This window comes from Phaseolus vulgaris, chromosome 10 (genome assembly GCF_000499845.2).
Source record: "Phaseolus vulgaris cultivar G19833 chromosome 10, P. vulgaris v2.0, whole genome shotgun sequence".
In the NCBI taxonomy this organism is placed as follows: domain Eukaryota; kingdom Viridiplantae; phylum Streptophyta; class Magnoliopsida; order Fabales; family Fabaceae; genus Phaseolus; species Phaseolus vulgaris.
The window spans coordinates 42,180,311-42,193,834 of NC_023750.2; the positions used below are offsets into that span (position 1 = coordinate 42,180,311).

At 33.2% G+C, this 13,524-nt stretch overlaps 2 protein-coding genes across 2 annotated transcripts; both read left to right on the plus strand.

Moving 5' to 3' along the window:
* Positions 1 to 305: 305 nt before the first annotated feature.
* On the plus strand, positions 306 to 8,881 carry LOC137818148 (DEAD-box ATP-dependent RNA helicase 20). Its single transcript, XM_068621401.1, has 10 exons — positions 306 to 444; positions 3,173 to 3,444; positions 3,863 to 4,042; positions 4,159 to 4,320; positions 5,087 to 5,241; positions 6,497 to 6,589; positions 6,764 to 6,849; positions 6,938 to 7,164; positions 7,541 to 7,774; positions 8,404 to 8,881. The coding sequence occupies exons 1-10, from the start codon at positions 389 to 391 to the stop codon at positions 8,460 to 8,462; spliced, it is 1,524 nt and encodes a 507-aa protein (XP_068477502.1). The 5' UTR covers positions 306 to 388; the 3' UTR covers positions 8,463 to 8,881.
* A 1,363-nt stretch (positions 8,882 to 10,244) lies between these two features.
* On the plus strand, positions 10,245 to 13,066 carry LOC137818695 (uncharacterized). Its single transcript, XM_068622259.1, has 3 exons — positions 10,245 to 10,607; positions 10,713 to 10,892; positions 12,534 to 13,066. Exons 1-3 carry the CDS (start codon positions 10,559 to 10,561, stop codon positions 12,836 to 12,838), a joined length of 534 nt encoding a protein of 177 aa, XP_068478360.1. The 5' UTR covers positions 10,245 to 10,558; the 3' UTR covers positions 12,839 to 13,066.
* The last annotated feature ends 458 nt before the right edge of the window (positions 13,067 to 13,524 follow it).

Genomic DNA, 13,524 nt, shown 5'->3' on the forward strand with positions numbered 1-13,524 from the left:
CGGATATTTTTATCCGTAGGCACAACTGTGGCTTCCGGATATTTTTATCCGTAAGCAACGATCAGTTCTGGATATTTTTATCCGTAAGCAACGAGCAATTCCGAATATTTTTATCCGTAAATGAAGAAGACAAGGACATTTTAGGATTTTTAAAAGTGTGTCGGGTGCCAGTCACAATTGATCGGGTGCAGGAAGCAATTGCCTAAAAACATATAAAGTGAAGGTACATCAATAAGTAAAAATTGCCCAACAAAAGCGTGACTTGGGCCAGCAAAGAAAAGCCCAAATAAAAGAAAAGCCCAATTACTAGTTAGAGAGAAACTGAAAAACGCTCTTTGAGGAGCCACAAGAGAGGAAGAAAGTGAAGAGTGTATTATCGAAGGACATCATGAGCCGCTACGACAGCCGCTCCAGTGACCCTACTTCCTACCGTGACCGGAGGAGGTAACCGCCGCTGCCATTTAATCTGAACCCTAATTTTCTGGAAACAGACATGTTCCTTTTCCGATCAAATTCAATTTTTTTTGTTATTTTCATCTTTTCTAGACTCCCTAGTTTTGTAGATTTTGCTCGCCAATTTAGTCAGATTGTTAGATTTTCACACTCTTAGCACTAGTTGACGTTGACGAGCTCAGTAATATCCAAATATAATGTTCCCGTTTATTTTTTAGTTTTTTTTGTTTCTGACTCAATCTTCTTTTTTAGTTTTACTATAGTGCCGAATTTTAGGGTTTTTTTTCATGGAGGAAACATTTGGTACTGCTAGTTTAGTTCCATTGGCATTTTTACAACTGTATGAGTCCGTGGTAATAAATCCAATCCATCAATCAATTGCCTTGGTAATTTCACTTTCATGCTTGTTTTTAAAGGGTTTATTATATTATATTATATCTTATTTGGTTCCAAAGAGAGACTCTTGCTATGCCTTAAAGGGAGGTTTGAAAGAGGGGATTGGGGAGTGGGGAAGGATGGAACCTGTGAGCTCACAATTGATGTCCTGCAGCCTAGCCATTTGAGTTACTTGTGGGGACAATGGTTTTATTTGTTTATTTATTTTATTTTTTCCAATGTGTGAACCGAATTGAATGGTATTATGTGATTCTCCATGGATCCAACTTCACCTAATGAAGTTATGCATTTGTTGTTGTTGTAGTCATTGCCTGCCACCACTCGTAGTAACAATTTAATGCTCTGTAAGCTTTTACTAAAGGAGGAGTATTGGACGTGTCATAATATCATATTATTATATTCTGTTAAAAGACTACTTAGCTGAGTAGCAGGGTGAAGCAACCCTAGGTTGCTATGTGGAACTCAAATGACAAAGCAGTTTTAATAGCCGTCTCTGCAGCTGGAATGACAGCCAAAATATCTGTTTTCCTGTGCTATATAGCGATGTTATTACATAAGCTTCAAAAGTCCATTTTTACCTAAGAAGCAAGCTTTTTTTGGGTTTAATGCTGTGTTTTCAACCCATTTTGTAATGTGTTTATCTATTTTTGCTTTAGAAAGATAATAATCGAATTTGAAATCCTTCTTCCTTGATCATTTCACCAAACATTACCTTGTTTTGACCTTTGTTTCTTTGTACTCTCCAGGACTATTTTTTTTATATGTTCTGTTATTTCTTCTTACATTAAACTTCCCAATTCACATTCTGCTATTATTAATCTAATTTTTTGTGTGTTTTCCTATTAATTTCACCACCATCTTTCATTTTTTGACTTCATTAGAATGCTCTCTTTGCTGCTAGATTGGTGATTGTGTGAGTCTAAGCCAAGATAAGTTATTTCTGTCGCGAATCTCTTTAATTTTGTGTTCTCTTTTGTTCTTGAATACAAACACATGCAGTGTAAACTTTTTAGTTTGCATGTAATATTTAAAATAGCAGTCATCCTGTTTCCTTCTATCCTATGAAGCAGATGCTTAGTTAGACATTAGAACGGTATAGTGACACAACAATTTTTCCAAATTTAGGATACATTAACAAAATATTATTATAGAATTTATATAAATGTAGAATATTGATAGATAAAGAGACATTGATCATTTATCATTAATTCAAAACTATGATCACAATTTACAAAAAGACTTTTGTGATTATAGTAATAAAATATAGTTTTTTTCCATATCATAATCAGTCATAATTAACTATATTAATAAAAACTTCTATGTAGAACTTAAAACAAGTATTGACTCCATACAACAACTTACAATTCAGAAGCTTTGTTACATTTCTATCTAATGCTAATTGAATCATTCTCCTCTCCTCTCCTCCGATACTATCATCTAGAAAATGCATAACTTCTTAATTTAGTTAATGAAAAGAGAAATCTACCATTTAAGAAGCCTAACCTAACATCATCATCATGTAGGTATATTTCCACTAATGTTTATAACCTTGTAACCTTTTTTTATACAACAATACCCTTAATCTTTTCTAGGCAAAAGTCAAAGGTTGGTTATGAATGTACATAAACCAAATATTTAGTTGCTTTTGGATCCATTTTTTGTTCTCTAAGAATGAGCGAATAAGCATATAAGGAGATTCCTATCATAATAACACCAGGAAGAATATGGCTACTCAAGAAGCTTTAAGACAAAATTTTCGGATACTATTCAAAAGTAAATGAAGCACATCTAAGAAAAAATTTAAAATGTCAAATGAAAAAGATGGGATCGATACGTACATGGAAGCATTCCAAAGTATCAAATGAGTATGTCATAAAAAAATTGAAAAATTAAATGAAAAAAAAATAATGGATACTTTTCAGATACATATCTAGAATTATCAGTATTTAAAATGGATACTTTCCCATTTTTGAAGTATTTGGGCTTCATAGCTTCTATCCTGATATATCGTTTTCAAAGCTGGCTGGTATGTACCACTATCTGAGATTTGATAAATCCTAATTCTGACATAATATGATTAGAAGTGTAGTGGACTATCAAGTATTCGTATAATTAAGGAATAGAGCATTGTAGTTTCAAAGCATTATTACTCAACATATGTTAATAAGAAATTCTATTATTCAACCATATATTAATGTTGTATTCTTTTATTAAGATTTTATCCTTACTTCTTCATCTTTACCCTGATGTCTACAGTTTCAATGCTGGTAATCTTATATTTTTTTATTACAATGTTTTGCTGAATGACAGTTTGTTTTGTTAGTGATTCTGGCCTAGGTGCATCTACAGGGTTTGGTGGTCCTGTACAACACTCTTCATCAAACAAGAGGGATCATGATGATGGTGGGTCACCAAAGAGGAACCTCAGTTTGGATGGTTTACCTCATTTCGAGAAAAACTTCTACATTGAGTCACCGGCAGTAAGGGCAATGACAGATGCTGAGGTTAATGAGTACCGGCAGCAGAGGGAAATAACTGTTGAAGGTCGAGATATCCCCAAGCCTGTCAAAACCTTTCAAGATGCTGGTTTTCCAGGTATTTCTGTTTTTTTATTTATTTCTATTTCATCAGTTTTACTTTTCACCTTCTTCAGCTTAAAGTACATGACTCATCTTCTCATTATTGCTTTATTTTGCATAAAACTTTGACAAGAGCGGGTAGTTTGGAAGGATTATTAGTTGAATGGGAAAGATTGTCAAGCAAAATAGTCTGCTAAAAATATTTTCCTAATAGTTGAGGAATTGGTTGGCTTATTTTATTCAGAAGACAGCATGTGATTGCTGTAGATTGAAGTGGTCAAAACTTCCTGTTTGCAGAATATAAGGCAAAAGAAAAGAGAAAGACATTTTTGTTTATAATTGATTGTATCATGATTATCTTGCAAAATTTATTCAGATTATAGGATGACATATTTTAAACAGCATACTAATTTTATGGCCTTGATTTCATCCAGAATACGTGTTGCAAGAAATTACAAAAGCTGGCTTTACTGAACCTACACCCATTCAATCTCAAGGTTGGCCCATGGCTTTGAAGGGGCGTGATCTGATAGGAATAGCAGAAACAGGTTCGGGGAAGACACTTGCTTACTTGTTACCTGCCATTGTGCATGTTAATGCTCAGCCGATTCTAGGTAAGTAAATAAGGAAACAACTAAGATGATCAAATTTCATATTGAATGTAAGGGTGCCTTTTTTTTTACTTTGCTCTGTCTCTCTTTGCTGTCCATTTATTAACAATATATTTCAGATCCTGGAGATGGACCTATTGTGTTAGTATTGGCTCCAACTCGTGAACTTGCTGTTCAAATACAACAAGAGGCTACTAAATTTGGTGCATCGTCTAGGATTAAGAGTACATGTATCTATGGTGGGGTTCCGAAGGGACCTCAGGTGCGTGATCTCCAGAAAGGTATGTGTTGAAGTATACAAAGCCATGACTTTTGTTAACTTACTTACTGACTGTTCGTTGCCCCTTTGTACAATTTCTGTTCCCTCTTTTCATAATTGCAAGTGCACCAAAACATAAAGATAGCAAGAACAAGTATGAGTATCAATCCAACAGGGATTTGATTGAATGCTTTGCCATTTTCACTAATTGTACGATTAAAGTTTCTTTAGCTCAGAGCAGAATAAATAGAAATTAATTGTAAAAACAAAATCTTGAGAAAATAAATATAAAACAATTAAATTTATAAAATAATTTTTTTATCAAGCAGGTAGCGTGCAAAGCTCTTTAAATAAAGAAATTTAAGCGTAGAGTGCAGAGTGTCTTTTAAGGGAAAATCTGGGGTCACTCAAGCATATGGGTGTTGAGTGCTCTCTTTTGGGTGCTCAACGCTTGCTTGCTCTCAGCCACCTGCACGCTAAGGTCCCCGGAATGATGGCGTTCATCCTCTATGTTGGGCGCCCAATCCCCCTTCATTTTTGGCTGTAAATCTTTTTCTTTTTTGATTCTTCTTTCCTTATTTCTGCAAAATACACTAAAAGGATCATTTTCTAATTATATCCTATAAAACTAATAACTTAAATTAAAAGACTAAAATCAACAAATTATCACAAAACGAAGAGATTAAAAGAAAAATATAAAATATAAACAACTTAATTTATTTAAAGCTTCTTTACAAGCTAATAATAATCATGAATTCTTCTTTGCTTCTGTTAATTTTTCTGAACAGGTGTCGAAATTGTAATTGCCACTCCCGGAAGGTTAATTGATATGCTTGAATCAAATCATACGAACTTGCAGAGGGTCACATATCTTGTATTGGATGAAGCTGATAGGATGTTGGATATGGGGTTTGATCCTCAGCTGCGGAAGATTGTTTCTCAGGTTGCTTTATTTAATGATGTGGCCAATATTTTGAGATAGTAAAATTTCAAGAAATAGCTTAGTATTGTATTAAGTATTGTTTGTCATAGTAGCTAGCTAGTAGCTATATTGCTAGCATGGTAGTAAGAACTGGAAAATTTATTTTCTGAATCTCTAATTGAATAATGATTTTAAGCTAATCATGTTTGTAGGACTCACATTAAAATAATACTTCTATTGATAAACAGCTATTGCAAGCAAAATCCATTTGAGATGCTCTCACAATTCATGATCAATAATAAAAATACCCTGTGTGTAAATAAGACATGTAAAAGCACAATAACAACCATAACTTTAAAAACATAAATCTAGGGTAATTTTAACATAAAAAGTGTCGTATAAGCTCCAAAGTAAACACTGTTACAGCATAATAATAACCTGCCTGCTACATAAATTCAGCAAACAATAGTTGTTTGCTGCTGCACAATTCAGCAACATATACTCCCACTAAAGCAGCAGCATACATTCGTATAACAGTGACTACTTGCTGCTGCACAAATCAGCAATATAGTTTCCCAAAAAAACTAGTGCTGTTACTGCCTAAAATCAGCAAACAGTGGCTGCTACTGCTGCATAAATTCAGAAATATAGCCTAAAAAAACCTTCAATCTGACATCATTCATTGTCCCCAAGATCAGCTTCGGTCATCTTCATCTTCCTACACCAGTCAATGTGTTAAAACAGAGAAAGGGACAGGTCATTCTCTTTTTGCATGAACAGATAAGAACAGAAAAAGGGAAGGAAAACTGAAGGAGACAGCAGTAGAATGGGTAAAAGTGGTGGAACAATATCAGCTACTTCCCTCCCTTTTTGTTAGGGTTTTGAAACCCGGTCACACATGACCCAACCTCCAGTTTAGGTGTGACCCTTGTTGCACCAGAACTCGGAAAATATGGCTAGAGATTGTGATTCTGGCAATATGCTCTGCGGTATGATGTGGACCGACTACACTGGTTGGTAGTGCATTGGCAAACAGGGATTTCAGCTTGTTTTCTTAAATTTGTTTTTCAATTGTAGTTTAATTTTAAAAGCTAAAAAATTTAATTTAGCCCACAAACAATAATATTTTCTTCTTTTGTCCCCTAATTATTGTACTAGCTGTACCTACCAATTAATCCTACTTGATTTAGAAAATATGTTCACTGAAGCTGCTGATTAAAAAAGTTTTTTTTTGTCTTGGTCATCTAATCACTGTTTGGTTTTTTGTTTTATTTAGATTCGGCCGGACCGTCAAACTTTGTATTGGAGTGCTACCTGGCCGAAGGAGGTCGAACAATTGGCACGGAAGTTCCTTTATAACCCATACAAAGTAAGATATTAAGATATTTTCATGTATTCTCTTTTAAATTTCATTCCTCTATCTTGAAATGGTTTTGGTCTGAAATGAATTGTTTTAAGAAAAATGTATTCTAATTTGTGAGAAGTGTGTATGCATGTATGATGTAGGTGTGTTTAAATAACAACTTCTGAAATCATTGTGCAGGTAATTATAGGGTCTGAAGATTTAAAAGCTAACCATGCAATACGTCAATATGTTGACATTGTTTCAGAAAAGCAGAAATATGATAAGTAGGATGTGTTCTGCCTTACTTTTATTCTCATTGCATTTAGGACCTTATAACATAGGGCCACCTAATGGAGTCTGCCTATTTGTCAGATTGGTGAAGTTGCTAGAGGACATCATGGATGGCAGTCGAATACTGATATTCATGGATACCAAAAAAGGATGTGATCAGATCACTAGGCAACTCCGCATGGATGGCTGGCCTGCACTTTCAATTCATGGAGACAAAAGTCAAGCAGAAAGAGATTGGGTTCTCTCAGAATTTAAATCGGGAAAAAGTCCTATTATGACTGCAACAGATGTTGCAGCCCGTGGTTTAGGTACAAAAACTTTTTGCTTTGCTTAATTACTTGGCAGATGTTCTTATAGTTATGGATATATCAGTACTTCTTACTTATTTTGGACATATTAATATTAAATTAATGTTGTCCTACCTTTCTACAATCTTGTATATTAAATTCTTTTTTACCTAATTTTTTTGTCTACTTTTTTCCAGTCTTTTATTACGTGTTTATATTATGCTTGAATTGCATGGCTTTTAGAATTGCCCATCTGCTGCTTGAGGTCAATGCCATGATTAGTCCGTCTTGGCATTTTGTTGTGACAAATGGCGAAAAGCTGCTTGTGTTTCATCATGACTTCCAGTTTTACTTAATGTATGTCTTAATTCTTCTACTATTTGATTACTGTCATCAGATGTGAAGGATGTGAAATATGTAATAAATTATGACTTCCCGGGGTCACTTGAGGACTATGTCCATCGCATTGGGCGAACTGGAAGAGCTGGTGCAAAAGGAACTGCCTACACATTCTTCACAGCTGCAAATGCTAGATTTGCAAAGGAACTTATCGCCATACTTGAGGAAGCTGGACAGAAAGTGAGTCCTGAATTAGCAGCAATGGGGCGTGGTGCACCACCTCTGCCTTCAGGTCAGTTAATCCGACCCAAGTATAACTGGGCTTACAAAGTGCATCTAATTTGTTGGTCCTCTTCTCATGATGGTAATTGTTGTTTGTAGCTATTAAGTGTATGCTTGTTTGGTGTGGGACTTTGTGCATATGATTCCGATACACTCACCTAGAAGAAGTAAACAATGAATAACATTACATATCACATCACATATCGTTGTGTTTAATAGTTTTGCGTGGGGTTTGCTTTGTTACTGTTTTGGTGTATTTATTTCCTCTGGATGGCAGTCTTCTTTTGAGCTCATTTTGGATGGTTTTCTAGCATTTTTGTGGTGTTCTGCTAACGGTCAATTAAAGGTATAGGGTTTTTGATAGATCTTCAGAGATATTGGCGTGCTGTGTTGCATGGTTCTTGATCTTTATTTATTTATTTTTCACGTTACTCTTTATTTTGATATCTGTTTTTCGCTACAGGATTTCTTATCCTCTCTACACTTGTATATCTCTCTAAATGAATTCTATTTATAAAAAAATGCTTCATCCTTCCTAAATACTGATTAACCTTTCATGTAAAACTATGGTGAATGTTTATCTTGTCATTTTTATCCAAAGGGATTTATTGTGTTATCGTTCAACAATGAATGAATCAGGTCCCCGAGGTTTCCAAGACCGTGGGAGGGGTTATGGCAGTTCTCGTCCATGGAGCTAATTGATGAAGGTGCTGACAGACCTACTTGATTGATTGATAAATCACGCCATTTGTGTTGCTGCTGACGCTTTATTGTCTTGATAATTAGTGTAAACTTGTAAGCGTAGTAATAGGAATTCAGTATTCCTGTTCTATAATTTTTGTTGAAATGTCCATAGAACATGTACCATCAGATAATTGTTCATAAATCATAGTTCATACCTCAACGATTCACTTTGCAGTAAACGAGGATAATATATATGGTATGACTTAAGCACAAGAACACAATCCAAAATACTACTCTATTTGGTGGGAGAATATCAAAGTTTTAGGTATCTCATTAAGTAGTTTATTCAATGTGATGTTCTTAACATATCTCTTTCAAAACCAATGTCTGGAACGATTTTCTCCATTGATTTGATGGTAGCACTTTTTTCTGTAACATGGTTTAATTATCATATTATGTTTCTAACATAGTTAATTCCTTAAAATTTAATATCCACAATTATTGTGTTCTTAATAACTTTATTGACCTATTATTCAATTTGCAGCACTTGCTTTTAAGTAATTATTTGTGGTTTTTAATAATAAATATGAAAATATCAATAGTTAGGACTGAAACTCAAATATTATTCTTTAAGATGTAAGAGTTAAAACATCTATCAGTTTTATATCAAATAGTTCATTCTATTTAATGTTTCCAAACACGAATTCTTATTGAAAGGAATATAATTAATCAAGTGTGACATAGTTGTATCAACTTATATGAGCCGCAGAGTTATCATGTATAAATTTATTATTCAATGAAATAAGTAAAGAAATGTCTAATTTTAATAAATTATTAAAGATAATGTATTAATAACACAAATATTATGAATATTTGCTTAAATAGATTGACATGTTAAATCTACAATATGTTTTAAATAGTATAAAGTCAAACTTTTTTTAACCAAATAAGTTTTTAACTGCTATAAATTTTTTAATTTGTTATATAAAAAAAGTCTTAATTTGTGTGGGTAAAGAAAATCTAACCTAACTTGAGTCTAATAGTAATTCTCTTTCAAAAAGTCTTCATTTCATTACCACTTGCGGTTGTGGGTTATAGAATCAATCAATTGATCATAATGTGTTCATGGAAGATATTGAAATTTTGTTGCAATGATAGCTTCATTCATACATTTTCTCAAAACTCCTCAAAATCATGCCTTGAAGATATTTAATTGTATAGTTATTTTTTTAAAATAATTATTGTTTTAATATTCAAGTCTATATTTTTTCTCTCAAATGTACTCTTGTTTAGTATTACTTCAAGTTTTTTTTTTATATAAGAAAGAAATAGTAGTTTTTTTCTTCTAATGATATACTACCATTTTTAAATATATTAGTTACCAATTATTTTACATTATTAATTTATTATAAAGTCTATTAACAAAATACAGTTTATTTTGTTTAGAATTTGATTTATTTATTAAGTTATTACTCATTGCTTAAGAAAAAGTTAATAACAATAATTTTTCATGGATTTCATAGAATTGTGGATTGTGTAGTAAGTTATAACCTTTGATTTCAGTGACAAAATCTTTTAAGTATATAATTGAACTTTTTGTTTGACCATCTATTTTTTTAAATTGGGTAATGAAATATTATTGATTTAATTTTTTTATAATTTATTAAGTACCTAATTTAAATAAACTGAATTGGTACATCTCAGATACAATTTACTTAAAAAATTAAGGGTGTTTTTCCCTGTACTCTTGTCAAAGTTTTTCCTGCACCCCCATCAAATAAGTAAAATGATTAAAATCATTATAATATTTAACATAAGTTTTATATAAAAAACACTTTATATATAAATACAAATAAACTAATTATGTTTTATTTCAAATTGAAACACTGTTAAAATAAATAAAAAATAAAAAACTTGTCAATTCTTAGAATAACTTCAGCTATAAATTCGAAAAACAAATCCTTTATGTAAATTTCCCTCGATTATAAGGTAAAAAAATTCTGGTTGGCTTATATGCATGGGAAACAGTGTGACATAACAGTGAAGAAGAAGAAGAAGAAGAAGATTTAAGAGTTGAAACAGTGAATGTTAAGTGAAAGAGAAGAAAAGAATGAGTGAAGAAGATGCTCCAAAGCTATATACCAACAAGCCTCGAAAAGGTTATTTTCTATCTCTCTCTTTTTTTTTTTCGTTGAGAAAAAAATTGTGGAAAATCAAATCAAATATCTAATTTTGATTCAAGCTTTCTATGTCTTTGGTAACAGCGCAACTGAAGCACCTTCGAGGACAACAGAAGTCGAACGAGTTCTCCTCGCCGGCGGCGATGGGGACACATGGCCAGGATGCTGCTCCACCGCCGCCGCCGCCGCCGCCAAAGGAACCGTTTGTTCGGCGCTATAAATTTGTTTGGCCTATACTTTTGGCTGTGAATCTCGGTGTCGGAGGTAATTTTTTCTGGAACCCAATGACCAAAAGATCGTTTTTTTGGTTTGAATGTTTTGACCCTTGTTGATCATGTGGGAATTTATGAGATGGGGTTTCTTTCTTTGGATGATATGGCTTTTACCCTGAATGAATCATGTAAGCTTAATTTGTTTTTTCTGGTTTAATCTTTTGTTGTTACTAATTATTGATCATGGGGTGGGAGGAAAACATACTTTTTCTTTGGGGTTTGGGATTTCATGGGTTGGAATATTTGTTTTCATTTGTGGACACATGAGGGAGGCTAAATTCACACCTTGAGTTATTGTTGGATTTGGCCTACCAGTGTTTATTTTGCTCCTCTTATATGCTGAATACTCCCTGAAAATAAATTTTGATTTCGGAAGAGGTGGGTTGGATGGTACTACATTAAGCTGTGTTTCACTTTGACATGTTTGTTCATGAGTTTGGTGAGTGAGAAGATCATAACATCATAAGGGTGGCGAATTCGTAGGGAGGATGGGTTTAATGATCTTCGTTTTCTGCAGTACAATATTTGCTTCTTAGGATGAGTGGGGAGCTAGTGAGATCATAAGTTAAAAAAAGCTTGGATCTGGTCATGACCAACAAAATAAATAAAAATCAAGAAATAGCATGATTAGAATGGAAAGCTTTGACTTTATGTCTGAGGATGGTTATTTTATGAAAGGCCAAAAAAGAGGCTACCTTGTGCCTTTATTGCTACGATGCATGCTTGGTTGTTATATTCTTAATATATGATAGTTGTGGTTGTTAAAAGCATTATTTCTAAGATCAGTGTGCTAGTTTCCTATCATTGTAACTTTTATGTTGCATTTGCAACTGATGGTTTTGTGGTCTTGACAATTATTATAATTTTCTTTATATTGATTCATTGAATCAAGGTTTGACAAACAATAATAATCAAGGTGATAACGTGATCATTTTTTAGACTGTATATTGGACAACAGCATTCTGTAATCATTTTAATTTCATAATTATGGATACATCATCCTATGTACAGTTTTGCAAAAGATCAATAGCTTTATGTTTTTTAAATTTCACTAAAATATTGTGTTCAAACAAACCTATAGTATTTGCCTCGGATCTTATGGAAGATGATTGATTGGCGTGTGTTTCCAATCTAAGCTTTGTGAGAAACAAGATGTGCGAGCACTTTATCCTATGCATGATTTAGTTAATAAGATAGAGTATAAAAGGTTTAAAAATCCAAGGCATGCAAAATACACAGTTCTTCTATTGTTTTTTTCCATATACTTGCTAGCACTTCATATTCTGATAGCTTACTAGTACAAATTTCCCTTACCAACTTAAGTAGAAAAATGTGTCGATGAATCTTGTAACTAGTTTAATGATAACAATTGGATTATCAGTTAAGGATAAACATAACTGTACAGGATACTGAAAATTTATTGTCACACTTATCTAATACATTTAACACGAGCCATTCAATATATTTTGAACTAGTAACTACTCTGCTCTGCTACCATGTCATTTTTTCAGTGTATTAATTTTGCTCATGTTTTCTTTTTTGTGATCCTAAATCTAGTATGTCTGAATGAATTTCTATTGTTTAAAACATGTCTTGTTCTCGTTGCTAGACTGATGATTGTCTAACTCTGTAGCTTACTTGTTTTTGGGGACTAAGAAGAAAGATATTGGTGAAGAGGAGGAACAAGATGTAAGTCCTGTCTCAACTAAAGATGCTGCCCCTCATGGTGTCGAGATGTCCGTGTCCACGCCACCTATTACAAATCCTGTGATCAAACGAGAACCAATTCCAGAAAATCAACAACGTGAGCTCTTGAAATGGATATTGGAAGAGAAGAGGAAGATCAAGCCAAAAGATGCTGAGGAGAAACAAAAGATTGATGAAGAGAAAGCTCTGATTAAAAATCTTATTCGATCAAAATCCATCCCAAGTGTCTAATTTGTGTTCCTTTTATCTTTATCAGCAGGGAAAAAAAGTTATTGATTTGAATGTACCTGAATTGATTCATCCAATGCTTTTCTTTTGTTTACTTTGTTGATGGGTTTTAGATTATACATTTGTTGAGGCTTCCTGAAATCCTAAACTGTCATTTGTAAAATTTTGGATGTGGCTCATTGGTTCCTTTTGTTCTTTCAATAGTACAAGTTGACGGCCTTTCATGTACAATGGCAGTGTTCTTTTTACCTATGGATGTCAATTGAGTTTTCAATATATTTATTGGTTTTGTGTGTGAATAGAGCCAGATTTGAGTTAGAGCCAGCACATGGCTAGTGCAGAGGCCGGTGGGTAGTTTTGCTAAGGTAATTTAAAACATCAAGATGAGGATACTAATTAAATTTTCCAAAAAACAACGATTTTTTTTATTGAATTTGTATTTATGTATTTAAGTCTGGGCATATAAGACAGCATGGATCAGATTACTACAAAGTAGTTGTTGGAAGAAACAATTTCTATCAGAATCTTAAATCTCCACCTTATAAATAGAAAGGGTGGCATGTTTTCCAAGTAATATCTATGGTGTGCTGGTCTATAATTTCACGAGTAAAACTTTGAACTGTTGGATCTTTCTCTATCATGAATTCATCATCTCCCTATAATATATCATTGGTCATTTTCCAATTTCC